This window comes from Poecilia reticulata, chromosome 16 (genome assembly GCF_904066995.2).
Source record: "Poecilia reticulata chromosome 16, P_reticulata-male-v2, whole genome shotgun sequence".
NCBI classification, from domain to species: Eukaryota; Metazoa; Chordata; class Actinopteri; order Cyprinodontiformes; family Poeciliidae; genus Poecilia; species Poecilia reticulata.
In genome coordinates this window covers 29,955,260-29,980,815 of record NC_088845.1, presented here as the reverse complement: position 1 = coordinate 29,980,815, position 25,556 = coordinate 29,955,260, and the positions used below count along the sequence as shown (strand labels likewise).

At 37.8% G+C, this 25,556-nt stretch overlaps 1 protein-coding gene across 9 annotated transcripts in view; it reads right to left on the bottom strand.

The window, feature by feature from the left end:
* The window catches only part of ubr5 (ubiquitin protein ligase E3 component n-recognin 5), a 46,401-nt gene extending 21,370 nt beyond the window's left edge, over positions 1 to 25,031 (bottom strand). For 4 of the 9 annotated variants that reach the window (XM_081597713.1, XM_081597714.1, XM_081597716.1 and 1 more), the window contains exons 1-28: positions 24,767 to 25,031; positions 17,936 to 17,980; positions 16,810 to 16,891; positions 16,493 to 16,569; positions 15,324 to 15,443; positions 13,758 to 14,058; positions 13,520 to 13,679; positions 12,637 to 12,786; positions 11,011 to 11,222; positions 8,427 to 8,543; positions 8,205 to 8,315; positions 7,966 to 8,120; positions 6,863 to 6,980; positions 6,576 to 6,760; positions 6,362 to 6,471; positions 4,958 to 5,070; positions 3,827 to 3,973; positions 3,617 to 3,728; positions 3,362 to 3,516; positions 3,090 to 3,287; positions 2,262 to 2,472; positions 1,950 to 2,076; positions 1,696 to 1,847; positions 1,512 to 1,607; positions 914 to 1,037; positions 696 to 793; positions 275 to 423; positions 31 to 122 (exon numbers count right to left, since the gene is read on the bottom strand). In XM_081597713.1, coding sequence (XP_081453839.1) covers positions 31 to 122; positions 275 to 423; positions 696 to 793; positions 914 to 1,037; positions 1,512 to 1,607; positions 1,696 to 1,847; positions 1,950 to 2,076; positions 2,262 to 2,472; positions 3,090 to 3,287; positions 3,362 to 3,516; positions 3,617 to 3,728; positions 3,827 to 3,973; positions 4,958 to 5,070; positions 6,362 to 6,471; positions 6,576 to 6,760; positions 6,863 to 6,980; positions 7,966 to 8,120; positions 8,205 to 8,315; positions 8,427 to 8,543; positions 11,011 to 11,222; positions 12,637 to 12,786; positions 13,520 to 13,679; positions 13,758 to 14,058; positions 15,324 to 15,443; positions 16,493 to 16,569; positions 16,810 to 16,891; positions 17,936 to 17,980; positions 24,767 to 24,828 — 3,779 coding nt within the window. In that variant the 5' untranslated portion in view covers positions 24,829 to 25,031. The remainder of the gene's footprint in view (positions 1 to 30; positions 123 to 274; positions 424 to 695; positions 794 to 913; positions 1,038 to 1,511; positions 1,608 to 1,695; positions 1,848 to 1,949; positions 2,077 to 2,261; positions 2,473 to 3,089; positions 3,288 to 3,361; positions 3,517 to 3,616; positions 3,729 to 3,826; positions 3,974 to 4,957; positions 5,071 to 6,361; positions 6,472 to 6,575; positions 6,761 to 6,862; positions 6,981 to 7,965; positions 8,121 to 8,204; positions 8,316 to 8,426; positions 8,544 to 11,010; positions 11,223 to 12,636; positions 12,787 to 13,519; positions 13,680 to 13,757; positions 14,059 to 15,323; positions 15,444 to 16,492; positions 16,570 to 16,809; positions 16,892 to 17,935; positions 17,981 to 24,766) is intronic. The other 5 variants (XM_008431777.3, XM_017309578.2, XM_081597715.1 and 2 more) reach the window with 4 other exon arrangements.
* Positions 25,032 to 25,556: the final 525 nt, after the last annotated feature.

Genomic DNA, 25,556 nt, shown 5'->3' with positions numbered 1-25,556 from the left:
TGCAGAGCTGAAGTGAAAACAAGGACTTACTTGCAGTCATGTCCTTTGTGACACACTCTGGCACACTCTGTGCAGCAGCAGAGAGACTCAAGCAGGCCGCATGTTCGACACTCGAATATGTCCTAAAAATCACAAACTCCGAATTAGAAAAAGATTCTATTCAAAAACAAACATGATACACCAAGGCTTAAAAGAGAAAAAAGAGAGAGGAAAAAAAGAAAAAAGACAAACTGTCCGTCTGGTAATGCTTTTCCCTCTGTCCTTCATGGCTGACCTGGTTAATGTGCTCCGCTCCGGTCCAAGTGAAACTACAGGTGTCGTTGCAGCAGAGGACATAAAGCGGAGAATCATCTGGGTTGGTTCCAGCAGGGCAAATCATCTCCATAAACATAGAATCTGCATCATCTTTCTCCGGGTCGGCCACTGTGTTCAAGACATGGAAACAAAAGGAAAAAATGAAAACGAGGAAATAAGAGTCAAAACACACAACATGAGGCAACTGGAACAAAGCCCAACAAAACATTATTCAGACTTTATTCAACTCATAACCTGAAATGCTCCAGATATTATCCAACTCCTGAAAATGGGATTATCACTTCTCAAAATGAGTTTTTATCCCTGCGGTAGTTTATAGTGTAAAATAGGGATGCACCAAACCGCTTTTTCCATCTCCACTTAAACAGCAGCTGACTTACTCTTGGCTATTTTTTGAGCGGCCTCAAGCACAGTGATAGCAGCTGGGTAGGCTCTGCCGCTGACAGCCAGCATGAAGGGGGTCATTCCTCTGGCATCCCTGTCAGACAGGCACAGCAACATGGGCAAGAAGCTCAGAAGGACAAACACAGGAACAATACCGGCTGTGAAGCGGATCATTTATCTCCTTATTGGAGAACATGCGGTTGAAAACTCGTACTTTGCAGAAAGCAGTTCCCATAGGTGTGGCCTCAGAACGACGCTGTCACACATCAGCTTCAGGATGAGGTGAGCGTTGGCCTTCCTGTCTTTAGACTCCACCACTGATGTCTCTGTTGACGGTCCTGTAGGAAGGCAGAACGGGAGTTTAGCTTAAAAATATTTAAACGTGTTGCTCATGTGGCTCCAACTTGCACTACAGAGTTTAGATGTTGAAAAGTCATAATGTTTTATTTATCCTCACAAACCAGGATTCCAACACACACTTTGCTAGGTTAAAATGTCTTAAGCTTTTTCAGCGTCTATAATAACTTTGTAAAGAGTTGAACACAAAGTAGACAGTACACAGTCACTACATTTAATCACATTTTCAAATGTATTGATATTTATTGATTGAACAAACATTGGAGAAAATAGTAAAAGTAACAATCCAACAATACGGACAGTTTGGGAGCTTTTTAATTGGAATTACTGAGACAACAATAAATCTAAATTCTTATCACGATAAGAAACTTATCACAATAAATGTTAAACGATGTGATAAATGCCCAGCCCTACTACCTGTATGTTTTTCCTTGGTTCCATAGGAAGTAACAAACCTGGTATGGTGGAGGTGCTGGGCCCCTGGTTAGAACCAGAGGAAGCTGTGGTGAGTGAACCAACTGCTGGTGCAAGAATGAAGTCAATGTCACCATCTGTGGATGAGAAGAAAAAAATCATTTAAGATTGTGATAAGCTTATCTTTCAGAGAGCAATTATTAACTTTTGTTGAGATGCTCTTACCAGGGTCCATAGGTGGAGGGTCTGGGACCCAACTTGACGGGGCGATGGGTGGGGAGACGGGGTCCTGGTGGTCACCGGAGGACGGCCCGGACTCGTGGCGGCCGAGGCCTGCTGCTCTAAGAGACCTCCGCATCATCTCCCTTAGACGGAGCCTGTCGGCAACGCACAGCAGGACGGATTAAATTCATTTTTACAGCGTGAAGTTGCTCTTCATTTGTTTGTTCCGTGCTAATACTGATTTAGCGGTAGCGTACCCTCTGCTACTGGAGGAGCCGGTCCTGTTTCCAGAGCTGTTGCTCGACACCACAGAGATGGCGTTGGCGATGGCTTCCACAGCAGACAGACGCTCTGCAAACGTGTTTCTCTCTGACCTTTCGGCTTCTGGAAGACAAAACGGCTTCGTCAGTCACATTTGCAGGAAAGGTCCGCAAGAAGAAATGGATTTTAAAGTGACAGGACCAGATTTTAGCCTTCAATAGTGTTAAAAGATTGCCGTTTCAAGATACCAAAACAAATATTGCACATTAAAATGGAAAACCAGAGGATGAAATGTGAAAAAGCTCAACCTTCTTCCTCTTTGGTCTCTTTGTTGCTAACAGGGAAGCAGACAGAGACGGCGGCGTGGAAAATGTTGCGGTTTCCGTCGCAGCGATGGCCCAGCAGTGCCCCGAGGCCCTGGCCGCCCTCATCCAGAAGGAAGGCCTGCTCCAGGTTCATCAGGTACTGCCGGCACGCCTCGTAGTCGCAGCGCAGGACGTGCTGCATCAGCGTCTGTTTCTGTGAGAATTATTAAACGATTAATCTGATTAATCATGATTGCTCGTTTGTTGAAAATATCGTTAACTGGAGATTCAAAACACCAGAGACGTAATTAAGCCAAAACTATAAAGATGTATATATGTATACATATGTATGTATCTTGCATTTGAGATAAAAAAAAAACACCTTTGTAAATATTAGTGCTGCAACTAATGATTATTTTACTTATCAATTAATCTATAGATTATTCTGACCATTAATCGGATAAAAAAAAAAAAATTGGCACATTCTGCAGTGCCACTTTTTTATACAATATTAGAAGTACATCAAAGATGCAAATAAATGAATAATTCTTTTTTTAAAGTGAAAAAAAATTAATACACAATTTTTTAATTGTGTATTATATATATATATATATATATATACACAATTTGAACCATGTGAAGCAAAAACTGCAACCTGAGAAGTTCTTGGTTGAACATGTTTACAAAGTTTTTTGTATTTTAAGTATTAAATATACTGTATATGCTTCAACTGATTCAAATTCTGAAAAATATTCTACTAAACACCTTTTGCTATCCAATTGGTTTTTCCCAGAAAAAAAAAAAAAAAGATTATTCAAGGCAAATATTTACCTCGACAGCCATAATAATGATAGCAGCTTTCTTTTTAATGGTGGAGTTGGATGGCAGGTTGACCAGAGAATGCACCCCCATACCCAGGCTGTTTATAGGAGGCAGGTCCAACCAGTCAGGGTCCCGAATTCCCCCCATGCAGTCTTTAGCCATGGGATAGATGGTGCCATTCCCGTCCCGGAGGATGATGGGAGACTCCTGGGGAGGACAATATAGATTAGAATACAACTGACTGAAGGAAAAGCTGCAGCTGTTCAGGAGAACCACCTTACCTGTCCTGCAGTAAAGATGGCCACGTTGCACTCGCTCTGCCCCAGGAAAGCCAGGTTGCTTGTAGGAAAGTTATTCTCCTGCTCAGCTTTGCCTGTGGCCAGGTCAAAGATGCAGTACCTTACCCAGTTACCGGTTTTCAGAACTGCATGGACTCCTGAAAGACAACAAAACAGGTCAACACTGGCCCAAATTTGTATTATGATTTGTATTATAATTCATCCAATTATAATACAACATAAGCAGACATAACCAACCTTTGGAGTCAACATTTACAGCCAGGATTACAGCCTTCTCTGGGATGCAGAGCTTTTTGGGCGTTCGCTGAAAGCAATCGGGAACCTTCGGGGTTCCTCCGGTTTTGACCACCTGAAAGTTAAAGCATCAACATATGCCTGATGTTGGAAAGCTGGAGATTAAAATAAAACAAGAAGAAAACGTTAAAACAGTAGAAGTGAAGCATGTACCTGTAGTTCGTCTATCCTGAGGAGCCTGCAGTCCTGTAACAGTGAGGATGGATCCGAGTCTGGAGGAGGAGCACTGCTTTGGTTTGTCATGCTACTTGATGTTCCGGGGAACTTCACAGCAACGTACGCACCATCCACCTTCAGCACCTGGGTTGTGATGAGAAGACGGCACACTTTAAATCAAAGATGATTAGGAGAAGCTTGATTTATTATTATTTTGACGCAAGTTTACAATGGATAACATTTATTTTCCATATTATGCTTGAGTTTCTTTGCTTAGAATGAAAAAAAAAAAGTTGCCATTAAAACAACACAATAAAATACGTAAATAGAGGTTTAAAGTGACTATTTTCCAATGACAATTGAAATGGAATCAATACTGATTAATCCTTTGCAAACGAGTTTGCTCTTCAATAGGGTCAGAATCTGGTTCATTAAACAACCCGCCATTAATCAGTTAGTTCTATAGTCATTACAAGTTATCAAATGCGAAATAAAACTAAAACAGAAATGGATTTAATTTTCTATAAACCTGAAAAGATCAATAAAAAGTTTACATGGAGGTTTATGTCATTAACGCAGAAGGGTTGCACTGTCATTAATGCAGTTTTGGGCGATCGGCCGATACTTGAATATGAAATCGATCTCATCTGCACCCGCTATGGTCTGAATATCAACCACTGATGGCGTAATGTGACCTTCACCACTTGACAGTTTAAAAAAAAAAAGAAAAAATAGTAATATGAATGTTAAAATCGGTAATTGATATTTGAGGCTTTTCTCATTGATCACCAATACTGGTGACCAATGAGAATATTTAACCAGAGCACCCCTATGCTGTAGCATTTCAGTTCAATTAATCTTAATTTCATTACCAACCATCTGAATTAGCATAAAAAATAAGAGGTACTTTAAGTTTGTTTTTTTTTGTTTTTTTTTTTGTTTTGGTCCACCTAGTCTATACTGTCGCACATCTTGTTCAAAAATAAATCCAAACTCAATCTATTACTGGACTAACGGGCTTTTAAATGTACACCAGCAGCAAACGAACACACATCATTCTGGGGCAGTTTCCAACAGAGCTCCAGGAAATCCCGGCTCACTAAACGTCCAGCTGTCAGACACACCCACCTTCCCAACGGGAACGTTTTTAACGTCTTCCACAAACACCACCTCCCTGAGAGGCCACTGCTCCTCGTTCACCTTCTCTTCCTCCTTTGGAGCTGGGGTCGAACGTCTGCGCTCTGAAAACGACATACAGGGTGAATTTTTACCGATTTCCTCCAAAGCACATTTGAAATGAATACTCCAATGTGCATATTAAATATCTGGCACTCCTCCATCCCCTACGTATTCCCTCCTGCTGCCTGTGACTGTGAGGGTAATTCTCAAGTCCCTGCGACTCCCTCACTGCACGGTTACCAGTATGTAGATATTTAAGTTTCAAAGACGTATCACTGCAAAAGCTTCCAAATTATTGTTTCTATTATGGCATTCCTGTGGTCGATACGATATGCATCTAAATACTAGGCTAATAATTTGTTTGATTTTCAATGCACAGATGGAAAAAATATATAACAGAAGGATTTTAACCCTTTCATCATGATGCAGTTCGATTTATTGATCTTGGGGTAAAAGTGCAAGTTGATATGACAAGAAAACATGAGTCAATCAGTAAATCAAAATAATAATCTTTAAGATTAAGATTATTCCATTTTAAGATTTGTCGAGTATCTGCTGAGATATTTCAGCGAGCTGCAAAGACATTGTTCTATGTTATGAATGATAAAACCTATAATCAAATGTCAACTTCCTGATTTATAACTTGTAAAACATTTAACGCCGCCGTCAACCAGCACAAGTATCTACGGAAGAGGATGCAAAATGCAAAATCATGCAAAAAATGCAAAAACACAAATACCCTAAAAAAAAAAAAATCAAAAAATTTTGGGACCATTAATTCTAGATTTTTGCTCAAGTTTATATCAAAATAGTCTAGCAGAGGTATAAAGCAAATGCTCCTTTAAACAAGTATTTCTATTTTGTAAATTTTATGAATTCCCCATACCTGCTCCTCACAACTTCTACAGGGTTAGTTATATGCAGCTAATAAATGGGTGAAATTGCAAAGTGTTTTAAATTAAAATCCCTAATTACATCCATTTAAAAAATAAAATGCCGTTTAAATAAGTATATAAAAAAACAGATGGCCAACTTTGAAAAATTAATTATCACACTTGAGAGCTTGCCATATGGTCCTTATGATAAGATGCTGTACAAAAAAAAAAAAATTTTAAAAAAGGCAGGCAGGCAAATATAGTGTGAGTTGGCCACATTTGCTTCACAGGAACACAGGCAGCAGAGAAAGTTGCTGATAAAAGCCTGTGTACCATCTGCTTCAAAGTCAAAGGACTAATGAGAGCGCGCTGCGAGGGACAAACTGGTGGCGTGCCCGGGAGATAGCGCAGCCGAGACTCGCGAGTTGTTCAAAGAGCGAATAGTTTATGGGTTGAGATAGCATGAGAGGAGACATACTGTAGGGCAGTGAGGCACTGCTAGCAATGGAAGAGGTATCACTACAGGTGGATGCAGGGGATGGAGGAGGACCCATCTCAGTCTTCACCAGCTCAGGCTTACTTTCCATCCTGCGGCGGAAAGAAAACACGGACATGTTTTAGCTCTGGCTTTAGCGTTACAACAATAAAACTCTATGAGTTAACTGAGTGATATTTTTAAGGAAGGGACTGACTTGATTTCCTGGGTCTTTGTGGTCTTCTCCATGTTTTTGAGGCTCTCCGGTGAGCGCAGCTGGAACCTGCAGCTGTCGTTCATGTTCCAGACGGACTCCAACAGGACGCCCACTTTGGGGATTCCGGCACTGACAGAAAAGGCCACTGCACCGGCATGGTAGAGGGGATTATTCCTCAAACACACCTAGGAGAAGGCAGCCATTGGATTGTCAGCACAATGGGAGGGTGTTTTCAGATGTAGATGGAGCAAATTTGAAAAATAATCACAAGGTCTTTCCTCCCCCACCTGCGTTCCCACAGTGATGTTTGGTATTGAGGAGATGCCAGCACTGGACTTTGGCTTTTTGTTCTTGGCTCTCGCTTTCTCAAGCATTTTCTTCCTTTGACTAAAAGGCACAACACCCCTGCAGAAAAATAAAAATTATTTAGGTTCTAACAAAATGTGAAAAAGGTTACAGAGAATGAATGCTGTTCGAGCAGAGTGCGCTTTTTGGAGAAATAGTAAATGAATTCAATTTAAACAGCACTTTTCAGAGTGGCCAATCAAAACCGTTCCACCAGATCAAAGGTCTGCAACTTTTTAAAAGTCTCTTAACCAAAACATTTTTAAGATTTTTTGCTTTGAGAATACAATCATGTACCAGTTTCACAAGCTTCTTTTATAGTTACTTTAGGACAGTAATATCAAGCTCTAAGCCCATTTTTACTCTCAGGCCAGAAAAATAAACCTGCAAATGAGCTGGAAACGCCACGTGACTTTTTGAAAAAAAGATTACAATTTTAGATAAATATCTGCTGTAGAAAATGTACTGTCATTTTTAAAAGATTCACCTTTTTTTCTATTTTTAGAATTTAAAATACAGAAATTTTAGCAAAAAAGAGGACAGATTATTTTTGTGGGATGGAAAATTATGCAAAAGTTGTTTGTTTTTTTTAAAGCACATATTCCAAACTAATGGCAAGAAAAATGATCTAGAAGCATTTTACTAGAACGTTTAGAATCATTGCTGTATTTCAAGGCAAATATTGGAGAAATAAATCGAAAAAAAAATTACAACCTAAGTTTATTATATATTCAAATTTAAAAACAAAAACAACAAAATATATCTAAATTTATATAATTTAGAACTAAAATAAAGGAAAAAATATTCAAAAAGAAAAAAAAATGAATGTCATCTCCATCTCTAGAAACAAATCTATTTTTTATTTAAAAACATTTTTTTAAATAAAAAAATTTATATTTTTTATCATATATAAATTTAGAAATAATACCAAGTACCACTAATAAAAAAAATATTAATTTTGCCCATGTCTGTAACCAACACAGAATAATTATTATTCACAAAACAAACAGACAATAATAAAAGAGAGAAAAGGTGATTCTCTCACCACCAGTAGAGGCTGTTCTCCATCTGTGCACATGTGTAAAGTGCACATGAGTGCAGTGACACCATGCGTTCCCCCTGCAGCTCTGGGAAAGACTGGGCACTGTGCTCCAGCTTAGAGGCCACTGTGCTTAGTGTGTCATCCACCCAGGTGGCCACCTTTTAAAAATGAAGCACATATGCATTCTGAATATGTAATGAACAGTGTATTAAATGTGCACTGAACACTTTGAGCAAATCTACCTTGTTGCTCTCTGTTGCTACAGTAGCTCTGATGCTATTAGCAGCCAGTAACGTGATCTTCTCATTAGCCAGGCCCAGGAAGGAAACACGAGGGTGGTGAATGGAGGGATTCTAATGTGACGGATGAGAGGGTAAAAACAAGTTTAGCACAAAAATCCAGTAGAGTAACATTTTATATAGTATTTATTTTTAAAGTGTCTTTCATGCAGGTGTGTCGTCCACCTGTGTATTCCTGTACGGTTCAGGTTCGCTCCACTTCCACTGATAAAGCTCTCCTTTGGAGCTCACCGCCACCAGCTCTGAGAACAAAGCTCCAATGCTCACAAACTTCACACCATCCTGGAAGGAAGATGAGAGGTGAAGGGAAATAAGGACTCATAAACTGAAAAAGAGACAATCTTCTTGGAGCTACAAGACATAAAAAACAAGCTTGTTCAGTGACAAGCAGCAGCAGCATTTCCCCTAAAAGCCAAGGCATTAAAACTAAAGGAACGTTGTCCATTACCGTTATCAAGAACGTGCAGTTGGCACGGCAACGGGCTACATTACCAGGTGTGTTACGCTACAGAGTGCAGGCTAGGTAACAAAACGTATAGTTTAGAGTTGCCACATTTATCTATAAAGAGCATACTGACAAAGTCAACAATATAAGATTTTTTTAAAATAAATATCTTAAAACCTGCTCTTTTTTGTTTTTTAGTATACGCGGTTTAATCACAACTTGTGACTTCAGTAATATTTAATTCTTGATTTTTCTAAGTATCTTCAATTTTTAAAAAAATCTGATAACTCATTGAAACAACAAACTGATTTAAACTTTACATCTAAACTCAACACTCAGACAAACTTTAGGTACCAGATTATTAAATGTCAGACGTTAGAGTTACAACCGATTTGTTAATTACCTCACAAACTTTACCCACTGAGAGTTAAGAATAAATGATATATTTTAAACAATTTGCTTATATTGGTGACGTTTGTAATCGAAAGAGAAAAAAAAAACAACAGTGGCTGGTGAAATGTCTGAGTGGCTGGTAAAAAACTAATCTATCAATTATTCTGATAATTAATCAATTAACTGGATTTTAAAAAATTGGTACACTCAAACATTTTTATAGACAAAGAATGTTTTTTCTCATCTTAAATTCAACATGTTCTTTCAGCAAATTGACATTTTTGAGTCTGTGCACTCCAGGTAATAATTAATTGGTTACTAAATTAGATACATATTTCAATAATCAATTAATCACGACTAAGCCAATTAAACGTTTCAGCTCTGGGCATTGTTAATGTAATAATAATCAATAGATTAGATTATTTAAGCAGCAACTATGTAGTAATTGTTGCTCTTCCATTTTCAAGTAAAACCCATTAGATCAATTTATGCATTTTTGTTTTAATTTTATTGTTAAAACGGTGATAGTGTTGTTCCGTTTTCCCTTTGGTTATAGAAAAGTTTTTTTCCAAATACACAGTCAGCAGAAACGGGTTGTTGAGAGAGGAAGGTGGACCGCTATGGGCGCCGTGAGGCTCTAGAACTCAGGGGAACACTGAGCAGCTCGGATCTAATACAACTAACTCTTAAACAACAATCACAAGTCAATGTAGCGTGAAGATCACAAATGAGATACGTGTCATTTCAGCCCCATATAGCTATAGATGATGTTAAAGGAAACTTCAGTTTTCATTATTTATTCAGTTAAATGAGACATTCAAACATTCACAATCATTGTTTTGACATTTTTGACAATCATTGACAGTCAAAAGCAAAACTTCCATCCAACATGAGTAGATATTTTGCTTGCGATCAATTCAGAGGATGAAGAAATAAAATAATTATTTTTCCTATCAGACCTTAAAACAGAAAATCACTGACAAATCTGTAAAACCATGGGGTTCTATTCTGATGTGATATTTCGGTCTTAAACTCAGTGATGTGTCGGCAGAACTAAAATCTGATCTGCTTCATGTGACTTTGGTTGCTTGTTGGTTCCTGGTGACACATCCAGCTCAAAGTTTTCAGCCAGGATTTCTTAATTTTCTTGTAGGGATGAAAATTATTACTTGGATTAATGGGATAAATAATGATTAATCAAATTTAGTAATCGATTAATTGTTTATGCTCCGAACTCCCAAGTATGATACTTTTAGCTTCACCTGGTAAATTTTTTTTTTTAAGTCTTCAATTAGGCACCTCCAATTAATTGAAATAAATAAATAAATGACAATCAACAGATGAGCTCTACAATGTAATGATTACAAGTCAAGCAGAAAGTACTGAACTTTTCACATTGTTTTTAGAAGTTTTTTGTTTTTACTGCAGATGCATTCATTGCTGTAGCTGTAGGAAACTACACGTTTTTAAATAAGAAAATTTTTATTATTTAGGAAAAATATTTTTATTTAAAAAGAGAAATTGACTTGCATATTTGCATTTGTATGTATTTTAAATTGGTATGCATTTTAATAGGTTTAAGTGGTTAAATGAAAAATCTGCAGAAAATACCCAATTCTTTTTTTTTTCCTAACCGCTTAATCGTCAGAATAATCGACCACTAAAATAATCATTTACCTACTTTCTTGTAAAATTTTGATCAAGAAAAATTGTTTGGAAACATTGTTTGGAGTGGTCTTCAATATCACTGAGTAAAAGACAGAAAAAGTGGATACAACACGGGTGATAAATCAAAAGTTTAAAACAAAGTATTAGACTGTATAAGCAGTATCTGCTTCACGAGCAAGAAATCTTCATCACAAACAGTTGAGCATCTTTATTTTTAAAAGCACTCTTTGATTTTTGTCTTACCTTGTCGGGCCACCACTGCAGCTCCTCTCCCAGCGAGACGGGGCTCTGGACGGGGATGCTCTTCTTGTCGAGGCTGGGCTCGCCCTCGCGGCTCGTCGAACCTCGCTCCGTGTCAAACGTCGCCCCATCGAGCCACCGGCGCTCTCGTAACCTCAGCACAGACTCACGCTCGCGCAACAGCTCTGAGTCACGCTCTAAGGGAAGAAGGAGAACTGGTATGCAATAAGGTCACACCAGTGGGATAGAAGTAAGCCACTCTCTGGGAAAGACCCGTCGAAAAAAATAAATTAAAGTTTTTAAGAATAGAGAGAAATACTGCTTAGAATCAATGTAGTGCAAATCAATCAGTTGCAATCATGGAAGGATTGAGCGGAAAATCGAAAATATACGAAGGGTGAGTCACTCTGCACGCTCCTGTGTTAAAGAGTGAGCCAACAGGAAGTGAAGAGAAAGAGAGAAAGAGCGAAAGAAAGCATGCATATGGACTGAAAGTGGGCTTTTTTTTGTAAAGAAAAAAAATTAACTGTCTAATAGGGTCCCCGTTAAGACATGTGGGCCTGGCGGGCCTTTCTCAGAGAGCTCATAGTATTTACTACAGCCATGCAGCACACAACACCAAACATGTAGCATTTATATTCACCTAAACAAACTGAATCAAGAAAAATATGCAAACAAACATTCAGGCAAGTTTTCTTTGTAGTATTTGGTAGACGCGTTCCTATCAGAATGTAGAGGCCATTTTCTAGTCTCATGTTTCTTTAAAGTTTGATATCAATTTTAGGCCAATACAATTTGTCTGTAAAATCTATAATATAAGATAGACCAGCATTCATCATACTTTTAACACATTCTTGCCTTGGGCAACAGCTAATAATCACAATTAGAATGAGAGAGCCTGGAAGACAGGAGTTTACTAATATTTAAAAACGAATAAATGATCTAGAGTTCATATTTTAAATTAAATCGCCTTCAGTATCTCACCTGAATTTAGCACTGGAGTTACAGATATCCATCTTAGAAAATCTAGACCTTATGCTAACGCTAATTGAAAAAAGACATCAACCTTTTCAAAACCAGCATGTTTTCTAAAGAAAGATCTTGCAGCTTTGCTGTACGACTCTCTTATAAAGTCTTGCACATTCTGGCTTTCTTGTAACCTAAGTGAATAATAAAAATGTCACGACGTCACAGAAAACACAGCTTTATTCCAAATAGCTTCCTACTTCTCTGACTAGAGTTTTAACCTCCTTTCTAACCCAAACTGCGCCTTCTTCAGTCTATAACCACATCTGCACTGAAGACTGTTAGGTATGCTGCATTAACTGAATGGAAAAGGATCGGACATGAAAGATTCCTACCACCTAATCAAGACCAAACAAGCTGAAAATTGTCAAATTCCAATTTTTCAATGCATTTCTGTTAACCAGTAACGTTACAAATCACATCTATATCTTTAAAGAACATTTCCATACACCTGCAAAACTCGAGGGTTTCATTTTGATTTAAGATGGGGAAAAACCTGCTTATTGTTTAAAGATTTTGAAGCCACCCCGACAGAAACCAGCCATCACCAGTGCTGCCACCAAAGCCTTCCTGTGATTAGTCATTAGTGAGCGGCTGCGTTACCTCTGGAGGATCCCAGCCGTGACAGCGAGGAGCGTCTGAAAGATGGGTAGCCGAAGTAGCTAATGTCCTCGGAGAACATGGCATCGGCGTCGATGATGACGCTGGGATGAGCCGAGTGGATGTCCGCGTCCAACAGGGACATCAAGTCTTCTGCGTGAAAAAAAACAAGAAAAAGATCCGTGTTTAAGGATCTCTGTAAAAGTAGCAGCATTTCAATCATCATAACTAAAACCACCACATTCTTATGAGCAGTAATAATGGAATGTTACAAATAGGGCTACAACAAACAATTATTTTAATAATAGTTTTGACAATTAGTTGAATAAAAAAAATTGCCGCAATCTGCAGAATTTTCATTTATCCACTTAAACCTTGTCTATACATTATTAGAAATACATTAAAAGATGCAAATAAATGATTCAATTCCAGTGAATGTAAGTGTGTATAAGTACATGTTTCCAATGTTAAGTCTGTTGTTTGTAAGTTTGTTATGTCCTAAAAGAGAAAATTCAATAAAATATATTGGGGCGGGGGGGTTCAATTTCGTTTTTAAACAAACGTTTTTCTAAAATGCAATGACATACCATTCATTTAGCAAATTTGAACCAGGTAAAGCTAAAACACCAAGACTTGAGGAGCTTTGGCTAAAATATAAGTCCTTTAATCTTAAATGCAGATACATATATATTTTTTACAGTTTTGGCTTTATTAGTGCTCTGAAAATTATTCACAATAATCAAATTGATCATGATTAATGGCAATAATCAAATTAATCACAATTAATCTTGATTAATCAGGATTAATTAAATTGATCATAATTGATCACGATTAGTTACAAATGCATTTCTGACGCTGAGGAATAATTGGCCGAATGTGTTCCCACCTCCTGGGAGATAGGACTCGCTGGCTGTGTCGTCGCCATCGTCTCCATCTTCGTCATCACGACTCAGCAAGTTATTGACAGCGAGGTTAACGTCAAGGTTAGTCCGTTGGAGTTCCCTGATGATGACGCTTCTTGACTTCCCCTGTAGGACAACCTGGGCCTAGAGGAAAGCACGGGTTTATTACAAAATATGCATAGTTAATTCAAACAAAATACATTGCTAAAGAAACAGCCATACCTGCGTAATGAGCTCTTCTGGAATGACTGATGCTGGGATGACTGGCTGTGGCTGGCTGCCAAGAAGCCCAGAGCCACGGTCCCTTCCCGTGCGGATCACTCTGGTCTGGCGGCGGGAATCGCGAGCCGCCGTTGATGACCTGCCTGACGTACTCCCACCTCCACCGCCGCCGCCTCCTCCTCCACTCCCTCCTCCTCCGCCTCCACTGCTGCTACCGCCTCCTGCTCCGCCACCGCCTCCTGCTCCTCCTCCGCTCCCACCTCCTCCGCTGCCTCCGTTCACCCCGGAGCTCCAGCGACTCCTGTTACACACACAGCGGGAAACAGTCAGAAACAGCAGCCAGGAACTTAGAACAGATGCAAATCACACATCGGGCTACAACAGCATTACATCCACATTTGTGTTGGATTTTTTTAGATGAGCAAAACAGAGTAAGAAGAAAAACAAATGTACTTCTACACCTTTTATTCTAAATAGGAATCACTAAAATAAACCTCTACTACAATCCAAAAACAAACAATAAAATGGTATTAGTAATCAATTATTCTATTGATTATTCTGACAACTCAATTTTTTTTTATTATTACAATCGGGTCTTATTCTGAGCTCAAAGATTTTGCCTGTTAGATGAGGACAGTCATATATCGGGCTGCAACTAATAAGAGTCCATCGATTAATGTGATTTTTAGAAAATTGGCACATTCTGCAGTTTTTTCATTTAACCACTTCAGCCTTTGTTATACAACACAGAAATATATTAAAAGATGCTAATAAGAAAATAATGAAAAATCATTTTTAAATAAGAAAATGTTATTGCTTAAACTACAATAACAGCATTCTTTTCCTGCACATTTCATTATTTGTAGCAAAGGATGCACCAGCTGATCTGTTAATAATTTTTTCATTAATAATTTGACCTTAGAAGGTGATAATAGATTTTAACTAAATTTGAATACAGGTGAAGCAAAACTGCCACTTACGAAGTCCTACACGGAGCTCTTCAAGTTTTATCCATACAGATAGAGGATTTTTTTTTATTCATTTAGTTTTTATCTTAAATGTAAAATGTATATATTCTTGTAAAGTTTTGGTTTAGATACAGCTTTGACACATAGTTCTTTCAGTAAATGGCGAATTTTAGTTTGTGTATTTTAAAGTTGACGTTTAATCGTTCATTAAATTAGTTGCAGATTATTTCAATGGTCAATTAATCAGACTAATTCGATTAATCGTTTCAGCCCTAGAGCACATTTATTATGATAGTTCAAATAACGAGTTGCTTGCATTTTAGAAGGTAATTCTGAATTCTGTGTGGAACAAACATGTCAGGAGGAAAACCAAAATATTGAGGAAAGAGATGGTTATCTTTAATAAAAAATAAAAAAAAGAGAAAAGCTACTGTTTTATTTACAAGCTGTTATTATTGGGACACATTTCTCGATTCCGCCTCCCTCTGCGGAGTGTAGAGCACCGAAGCAGACAGAAAACACACCCCTAACCCGCTGCTGTCCTCCAAGCACCAACCTTTCACAGGACCATATGTCTGCCAGCCCTGCCAGAACTTACCCAAGGGTGTTGCCTGCCAGTCTGCCCAGTGTGTCAGAACCAGACAGGAACCAGGGTGGATCACTGGTCCTGCCTGGCCTGGAGCTCCTTCCTGTCCCTGAACCACTGCTCAACTTTGAACTGGAAACAAAAGATGGGAGACGAGTTACAAACCTACAGCAGTCCCAGTAGGACCGATAAAAGGTTGTTTTGTGTTTTTTTATTATTATATATATTTTCTTTGCAATCCTGGGTCAGCTGATGGTAAGGTTAGCCCAGGATTATTTTATTACTCTGGAAAACAGGAGGGGTATTTTTGGAGGCCAGCATGGCAACACCCTTGGGAATCAGAATTGTCTGCAACTCGTTCCTCTTTCAAGACTTTTCTTTTGTAAAAAAGTTCTTGGGTTTTGGGGCTGCAATTGCTTTCTCCTATTTTATGATGAATCATAATCTGCTTCAATCATTTGCTCTAAAAAATTTTTTTACTACTCTACATTTTGTTTTGTAGTAGCAAGAAGACTAAATTGCTAATTAAACAAAAAGATTTTTTTAAGGCTACTTGGCAATTTATAGAAAATGAGTAAAGAATCAAATTGTACAGAGAAAAGGCACTTTTGTACTAGATTTTAAGATCCTGACTGTATTTATTAAACTTTTATAAAAGATATTAAATTACGGAAGAAATCAGGCAGGCCAACCTGCCAAAGACACCCAGTCATGTTTTGTCCTTCCACCTTTCCCACAAGACCCCAAGTGTGCAACATAGAAAGGTTGTGACAGTTTAAAACCAACTGATTCAAAAGAAATAACCAATAAATATTCTGTTGGCAGGACATCAGTAGCAGACATTCAGCCAAATGCATAACCAGTCAACCCAAAAGGCAGCAGCTAGTAAAAAAATAATAATAATTCAAAAATTCGAGAAAAAAATACTTCAAAATAAACACTCTCAGAAAAGCTTAATATTATTTAAAAAGATGCTAACCGATAGCTTCAACATACAGCTCTAAATGAAATGGCTATTTATCTGCTAGATGGAAATCATCCAAGCAAAAAGGTTTAATTCTACAACAGAAACTACAAAATTAACATATTGAAGAAACATGAAATTAATATTATAATATATATATATATATATATATATATATAAAATCATCTCCAGGACAGAACCTAACAAAGTCTCTCACCCATCGCTGCCATCCGGTTTGCTGAGCTCCAGGCGATCGGGCTGAACAGCAAAGCTGATTCTGCAAACCCGTCCATCCTAAAACACATTAAGGACTCTCAGTGCTGCACACTTAAAGCTGTAAAGGTCACTCATTTAAAACATTTACCGACATTTATCAAGCATTTACTGCATCTTATGCAAAAGGCAATTAAACAGTCTTCTAGTCTGACTAAAGGAACAGTACAGACGTTACTTAAACATATTTGCAAAGCTCAATTGAAACCACAAACCAAATATTTGCCAAATGCCAATGGGAAGTCCGTCTTCTAGACTTACCTCCAGGAGAAACCCGGCGTGGTTCGGACCAACAACACACTGCTTTAGGGTGGCCTGCTCCAGCAGACTAAGATGCGGATGACTGCAATGAGCAAAAAAAAAAAAAAAATTAAAAATCAAAGGAATAATGTTCCCTATCCAAACCTATTTAACCTAAGTTTCAAATGTCTGCCTATATATTTCTTCCTTATTTTAATTGTAAGTAGTTCTTTAAATGTCCTGTGAGATAATATATTTACCCATTTATCCATAACAACTGGAACTTTCAATATCCAACACGTTATTTTCGCAATTTACCGTCTATTAAACGAGCGCCCCCCGGATTAATTTCATTCTCTGCAGCTGCAGCTGTGAAATTACCGTAATAACCCAATATTGGCTGGAAAGTGCAACATCTCCCCTTTCAGAAACGGTTGGAATTTTTCAGATAGCGCTGAGTGTGGCAGAATTACGGTACTGCAAATTTGGTCGTGTTGTCGGCGACACGTTCTGGTTTAGAAGGAAATGGTATCTGTTTAAATAGGTATGTATTGATCCGCTTTTTCATTTCCAGGTTTAGGTTTAGCATCGGCAGAAACCGATCTGATGCAGAAAAACAGCTGAATTGATTTAAAACGCTTCTTTTAAAGTAAAAAAAAACCAAAACAGACATAAATGTCCTGAATTACATATTTATAATTCAGTACATTTAAAATTACACATTTGTAATTCAGTAAAAAAAAAAAAAAGGTACTGAATTACGTTTTGTACTCTGTACCAGTACAGAAAACTGAAATATATCAAGTAGTTTCACAATACCTTGGTCAAGTGTGGCAAAAAAAAACAACTTTAATTTGTACAGTCAGTGTAATTAGAAGCATAACAGTCAATGTAAAAAAATAAAAAATAAGGATAAAGGAACTAACAAAAAAACAAAAGGTTGACCACTTTGGTCAAACATGAAAAAAATAAATAAACTGCAACAAACCTTTTAAATGGTTTAGAAAGTGCAATTAGGAATTCTAGATAAACTGTAATAAATAATAAAACATGGCATTGCTCCGAGCATAAAACATAGAATTAGAGTGAACAGATGCAGATATTATCAGATCTTTGCATCTCTAAATTGAAATCCGACTCAACTCACCTGTTGTAGCTGTATTTGTTGAGTTTCTCTGAGACTTCCCGAAGCCTGGACGGAACAAACAAAACATATCAACACAAAGCAAACTAAAATAAAAAATAATAATAATAATGTTCAGAAAATAAATGAGACAAAAAAAAGAAGTTGTCCTTCCTTGGAGTTCGACAAATGTGTGCAACCTTTAGTCATATCCTGATCTACCACATTGTTTTACCAGCTGCAGGCTGATGAAGGGCTCAGCTGACATGTTTATGTTATTATTAAAGAAGTGGAAGCAAATAGCTGCTCTTCTTTCTGCAGTTAAACCCTGTCCACTCCACTCTGCCCAGGATAACAAGCCATGGCTTTCTTTACCATCTTGTCCTGATAAATATCCTCCCCCTTTCTTTTTTTACACTTCCTGTCAGCTTCATGAACTTCAAATTGTCAGGAGAGTTGTTATTAGATCCATGAAGACTTTTAGTAGCTCTGCTGTTGGTGACCTCACACTCATTATCCCCCCAATAAATCGAAAGCATCTCAATCTCTCTTCTTAAATAAAACTGCAAAGCTCCAGAGAAGCAACAGACCAGTAAAAATAAACCATTTTCTATGACAGAAACAATATATAAATAGCAAAGTATTAAAAGGACACACTAGAATAATATCCGACAGGGAAACAGGATTATGAAGATCAAGTATGAAAAAGGAGCAACTGCTTCACTCTTTGCTCTTATTAACGTTTACACATTCTTGCGCTGGAATGTTTACAGTTTCCGCTACGGACGGGTTTTGAGGAATGTTTATTTGAGGAGTTTATAACTTCTTTCTCGATGTCTTTTTCACCTCGAAATTCCATATGGAAATATTTGGCATCTACAAGGTACTTGAAGAAAATCTCTTGACACGCACACACGTTCAGGTAGAACTACCCTGGTGGCAACGGTGCATATAAACTTTTTCCTAATCATTTTAGTATTTAAACAATGAATGTATTTTTATCTTAAAATTTGAAGCATTCCTACACAAGACATTTGTTTTTCTTTGTTTTTTTTTTTGTTGTAGTTGTGGTTGTTGTTGTTGTTTTCGGTCATGCGGTTATGATTTTGATCGTTTCCCAGACAATTTTTTCCAGGTTTAAAAACCTGTAAAAATCATCCGTACTCCGCCATCTTTAGTTTCACTGATTTGACAAACGACAAACAATTGTCTGGGGTTCAGCCTTCAAAACAGGTGGAAGTGCACATCAGACAGCTGACTTTACAAAATAAGAGCACAGTAGTGATGCTTCAAAAACAAACAAAAAAAAAATCCAAGTTTTTTAATTTATTATTATTATTATTATCTCTAGCAGCTGAAATCCAAATTTAGCAATTACTCTGAGTAATTGCCATGGTGGATGGATGCTCACATCAATTCAGATCAAGTTCAACAAGATACAAATGCCAACAGAGAGTAATAGAAATATAATTATGAAAAACGCTGTATGGAAAACATTGGCAAAATACACCTGATATCATGCGAAGTTCAACATTACCAAAACACTTCTAAAACAAAAGTGCTAGCCTGTCAAACTAAGCAATAAATCAATTAATGGCATGATGAATTAAAACAAGCTCAATACTTTCCATATGCAAGATTTTATTGGTTCTTTTTTCTACCAAAAACTGGACAATAAAAGCTTTGAAAAGATTTTTTAGTCTCATCTAGCCCCTTTTTACGAAGGACAATTGTGTTTACAGAGACTTCAAGATTCATTTTATTTGTTGTTGTTTTATTTATTTTGGACATTTAAAATGTCTTCCAGTTCCAGTGTTAAATGCTCATTAGAATTTAAAGTTTATCGAGTTTTGGGAATGTGTTCTTCCATTATTATGCCATTACTGCTACATTACTTGGAAATGGTCTCCAAACAAAATTATCATTTATAGCAATTGCTTGTGGGACAATTTATCACCCAGTAAAATTTGTTATCATGTCAGACCCTTGTAGCACCAACATATTACTCAGATTACAACACCAGATTATGATGCTGGATTGGAATGTTGTTCTTTCAGAAAACAGACAGAAATGACAAAAAGGTTTCTATGTCACAATTTTAAGTGTTTTCTGAAAGAAGCTCGCAACTAAAATTGTCAAGGAAAAAGATTCTTGGAAAACATAACTGCCCGTTTCTACAAAGACTCAACAGATTCCCTGGTTTTGACCGTCCTTTCCTTTCACTCTGAGGTCGAGGTGACTTGTGCTTGTTGCAGCTCTGCATGAAGTAGCCTTCAGAGAACAGCAGCTTAGTTCCCTCACTTCCTCCAAAGCGACAAACATGAGGTACATATCAGCTTTTCACAGGTTGGATTCAAGTTTCTGTTGCGGAGGGATAAAAATACAAAGTGTCACGTTCACACATGCAGCTCCTAATAAAGTGCAAACCAAACCGAGTCAAATCTGTTGAAGAATTTTTAAGTCACGTTTTTTTCCCCAAAGCAAAAGCTAACATTTTCTGTTTCATATGAGACTCCAGAACATGACGGGTTGAGTGATATTAGAAAATCTTCCAGTGGGGATAATATTGGTAAATATTGCAATATGAGTTGTTATATGCGTCTGTTTTCATTTCCTCTTGTTCTCATCTGAGCTTCCGTCACTCTGTGACCTTTTAACGTTTCGGGCAATGTCGTTAGAGTCCGGCATGGAGCATCTGCTGTGGTGAGACTGTCCAACTGGCTAAATATTACATTAGCGTGAAAAATTCATGTTCATTACACGTGGAATATATTAGCCAACAGTCGATGCACTCTGAGCCGTCCTAACTTCCTACGTTATCTGTGGCGAGGTTGTTACTAAAACAAGACAACGGAAACTGAAACTGAGTAAACATTTGTCGTTAACGGAAATAAATAAAAACAGCAGTTAATGGGGAAAACTAGGACTAACTGGAACTATATGGCCCATTTGTAAAACGAGCTAAAACATACTGAAGTTGTAGATGTAACAAAATAAAACTAAACTATAACACTGGGTTATAAAAGAATATTTTTTGAAAGTTGTCCATGATTTTTCAACTGAACTAGGACTATTTTGCAGCGCTGAATCCAAAACTGACGTCCGTTTTGCTCCATCAGGTCAGGTTTTTCTTCTAATTTGATTGAGAGAAATCCGATCTTCTGACTAAATCGATGACATTTTTGTGACATCAGTTAATTTCTGTTAATATTTCTCATCCAAAAAAGGTTTCAGAGAAAAAAAATTGTGTTCCAACAGAGCGTATTAATTAAATGTTACACACTTGAATCTCTCCTCCTGCTCATCACTCATTGATCCCAGATTCTCAAGAAACCAATCCATATGTGGAAACAAGTAATGCATTTTGATGCTCATGTTGCATCCATAGTTCAGAAAGTTGATCTGATTGAGCAAAACCAATTGGATTTTTGGATTCAGCACATCAAAATGACCCTAAAACAGTTGAAAAACCCCAGACAATTTTTTTTTGGCTGTTGACCAGTGTAATGAAAAACCCAAAACCGATGTGTAATCATGGCAATAAGGCAGCAGAAATATTTCATTTCTTAGCCACAATGTTCAACAAGATGGAAACCAGAAATGTAAACGCAGAGTCATCAAGACCTCCAACTTCGATAACATCACAACTCAAGTACCAGCAAGTGTTGATCTGTTTAGGGTCATTTGGAATCTAAGAGTATTAAGGAAATGATATTTACTGTTTTTTTTTTTTTCCAAAGTCCACCCATCCAGATGTTTGAGCAGTTCTTTTCAGGTGAGCCACAACAATCCTCCTAATCTTCCTGGAAGGCAGCTTTATACAGTCAGTCATCTCAGACACACCAAAACACTTCGATTAATGAAAGGCAGAATTTGTGTTTTACTTCAGTTTTACTTGCAAACTTGCGCGTCTTTTAAATGGATCCACACAAATATAACAATACTTCAGTCCAGCAGGAAGCAGCTTTTTGAAGAACATTACTCAAAACTACATCAGTATACAACAAATTAAATGCAGATTTATGCTTCCAAATTACAAGCTGTGTGTTGGTATTAATTTCTTATGCCATAAGTAAAATAAAATTATTAAAAGGCCGTTTTACCCCTCACAAAGCAATGCGTACAATGAGCATGCATCAGCCCAAATTTCTGCAGGGATCCAGGAGTAAACGGCTCAAACCAGTCATTCTGTAAATGACACATTAACTGTACAGGATGTAAAAAGACAATTATCATGTTTTTCCAATGTGATAATCACAGTTTAATGTGATTATCACAGAGTTTTTCACTAAACTCTGAAAAGCCCCCAAAACAGTCACAGCTATATTTTCACAAACTGGTTTGATGAGGTCATCAATAAAAGCAGCAGCATTTGTTTTATAATATAATCAATTGCAATTATTGTGAACTGTTCAGGCGTGGCTGCAACTTCTTTTTTTTTAACAACCAGCTTGTTTGTTTCTACTATATACACGTATTTATTCAAATACACTTATTTATTTTCACTACCTTACAGAGATTATATTTTTGTACATTTCTGGCACAATGACAATAAAGAAATTCTGAACCTTTCTTCTCTATAATGCTGTTTTATTATTAGAGAATAATTTTTTGTGTGGGATTGTGACTGTAGAAAAGAGCAAGGTAAAAATTAAAAGATTACTGGTAATGACTTTTTCAATTCTGCAAATAGATGCTATGATCCTGCCAACTTAATCTATTAATGCCAATTTATACAAGCAGAGATGCTCGTGAACGTCTCTCAATCCTGATCAGCTGTTAGAACATAGGAATTAAACATAGCTTATTAAGCAGTATTTATTGAAACCACCTGGTAAAATAAACCCAAAAAAACCCCACCACTCTGAAGAGAACCGAGTCAGAAATAACGTTTATAAATTCAGTGGAAAATAAATCAGCTGTGAGCGCAGCGGCGAACTGACCTACTTAAAACTTCAGGATGAGTGGCTTTTTTTTTTCTTCTTTTTTGAGATGAGAGACAGCCTGCCTCTTTTATCCCGACACCAATCTCACATTTTATTCTCGTTGAACTGCTTTTATGTTTTTAGATTCGGAATGCAACACAAACTCTGGAGTTTTGATTGGTTCCCCGTGAGCCCACCCCCCAGCTCCTCATGAAAACAGCTTCTTTCCTCTGGCCAGTGGAGAGAACCACCAACTTTGTACACGCTGGAACCGGATTGGTGGAAAATTCCCTAGAGCAAAGCTGCATCACCTATGTCATTAAAATCTATAAAACTTGAAGGCGGTACGGGCAGGAAGCCCACCAAACGGTGCGTCCACGCAGCCTTCTGCAATCGAGATATTGAGATTACACTTTGATGTATTCAGCTCCACCTTCTGCAACAGTGACAGTAAAAACAAAGCAGTAGCGTGTCATAAAAAGACATCTAGCTGAGGAAGTCGGACCAGATGTTTACAACAAAAAGCTCAGCTGGACCAAGCCCTTCTTATTTCAGATGGAGGCCCACCTACTTGATTTGACAACCGGAAGTTTAGTGATAGCTATGAGAAAGACTGGAGGAGTGAAAAGGGGGGGGGGGTGATCTCTTAACAGCACATGGTGACAGACACGCAGGATAGAACTGCCATGCCCTCTTTAGGAAACCAGTGGTCCATGTCACCAATATACTTCTGTGGTGGTTCTCACCAAAGATTGCTCTGGCAGAGTAAACTGATCTTTCCTGTCAGACTGAAGCCCAGTTAAAATGCAACTCTGCTTTAATCTAGCCTTTAATCTCAAGGTCACTGTGTTAAAAAAAACCCCAAAACCCTGACTTCTCACCTCTTTGTCTTTAAGTGGAACAGCTCATTAATCAGTTCGATCTCGAAGGATAGTATAAATAGATGTAACATAAATCACATGTTGAGTCAAACTACACAGAGTTCGCCCAAATTCTAGGATCGCTTTAACGCAAATACTAGCGATTAATTACTTCTTTTTTTTTTTTTACGAATGTAAAAATAAAGTAGTAAGAGTCATAGGACAGAATATGCAACAGCACTGTGTTATTGAGGAACTTTGCCTTTAAAATGAAGCTAGTATTTGAAAGAAATGCGACTTGATTGTGTTCAGATTACAAAAAATAAAGAAAGAGCAGTTTGAAACCCTGGGCTCTCTACTGTTATAAAGTCGATAAGATTAATGTAAATGTAATGTTGCTAGCTCTGCTTCGCCGCAGATTTTAGATATGCATCTGAGTGCGCAACGTTAGCAACAAAAGATGAAGTAATTCTTCCTAAAATATTAGTGAGAAAATGTGTAACTAAGTTACAAGATGGGGAAAAAAATGAACCAAAGACTATGAAGTAAGAATATTTGCCTTTGTTATGCGCGTGGCTGAGAAAACCTAGCCAGCTAGCATTCGTGGCTAACCAACAGTTAGCAGGCGTTAGCTACTTCATTGATCATAATAATCCCCCGAACGCCTACAAAACAAATTAATACTCATGCCCCAAGTGGATAGACGTAATTTATGCCAAAAGCGTGAACATTTTAAAAATGGTTGTGTTAAAAGTCCAACATTTCCCCTCTCTTGCCCCCCATCCCCCAACCCGCATTGTCTATCTCAACTTTGAGTGCGAGCCAATCCGTCCAAAGAACCAAGAAACGTCCTGCTAGCCTTTCACAGTTAGCAGCTAGCTAACGAGGACTGCTCAAAATGCCGGGCCTTCTATCATCCCAAAGGGCTCATATTTTAATCGCTAAAACCCAAAAGCAAACACATGACAGTATCAACATCGGCGGCGAACACAACGCAGAGTGCACTTCAACGCAACCAGCCCATAAATAGTGACTTAATTTGTTCTTGTTCGTGTACTGCAACAAAATACCTGTCATTGAGCTGATCCTCGGTCCCCGGCAACGGGTGAACAACGAAGTGAATAGATGTCATGGAGTCAGTCCAAAATCACACACAGATGCGTGAACGGTGTGGAAACTGTTATTCCTTCAAATACTGTACGTATGTGCGTTCATAGGAATCGTTTAATTGCGAAAAACCAAGAGTTTGGATCCCTGCCTCCTCACCCACATGCCGCCATCTTAACTCTACCGAGCTTCTTCTGTTAGTGTTGATAAGTGCACATGCAACCGCTCCACTGCTTGGAGCTCCAGCACAAACAGGAAATGTGTTCAATTGGATCGGAGTAGCCTCGAAAATTGCCACAGGAGCAATTTTGCAGAGAGGAACACCATCAAGCTTCAAAGTGTTGGTTCTGTCCAAAGGCATATACTTCGTCTTAGTTCATATGCATTTAGTTCTCGATAGTATTTAAGTGCTAAACTGCCGTCGGTACATAAAAAAAGAGTAGTTCAAAGACAGCAGTCAGTTATGTCATTTTTTTCTCTTGAAAAGACAAAACAGTAGAATAAAGACAATATCTCCGACCCATACAGTCAAACGAAGAGACTACATTGAACATTTGTTGTAAACCGCATTAGTATAGTGGAAGTACTTTGGAAACATATAATGGCTGATTATATTAAGGCTTTTTAATATAATGCTAGCTTCCTTTCATATAGTTTTCTCCATTAGGGTTGGAAAAAAGTATATACTTGATGGAAATTTAGAAAAGCATAACACATAAGCAGTTACAGTTTCTTAATAGTTAATGTAACTCA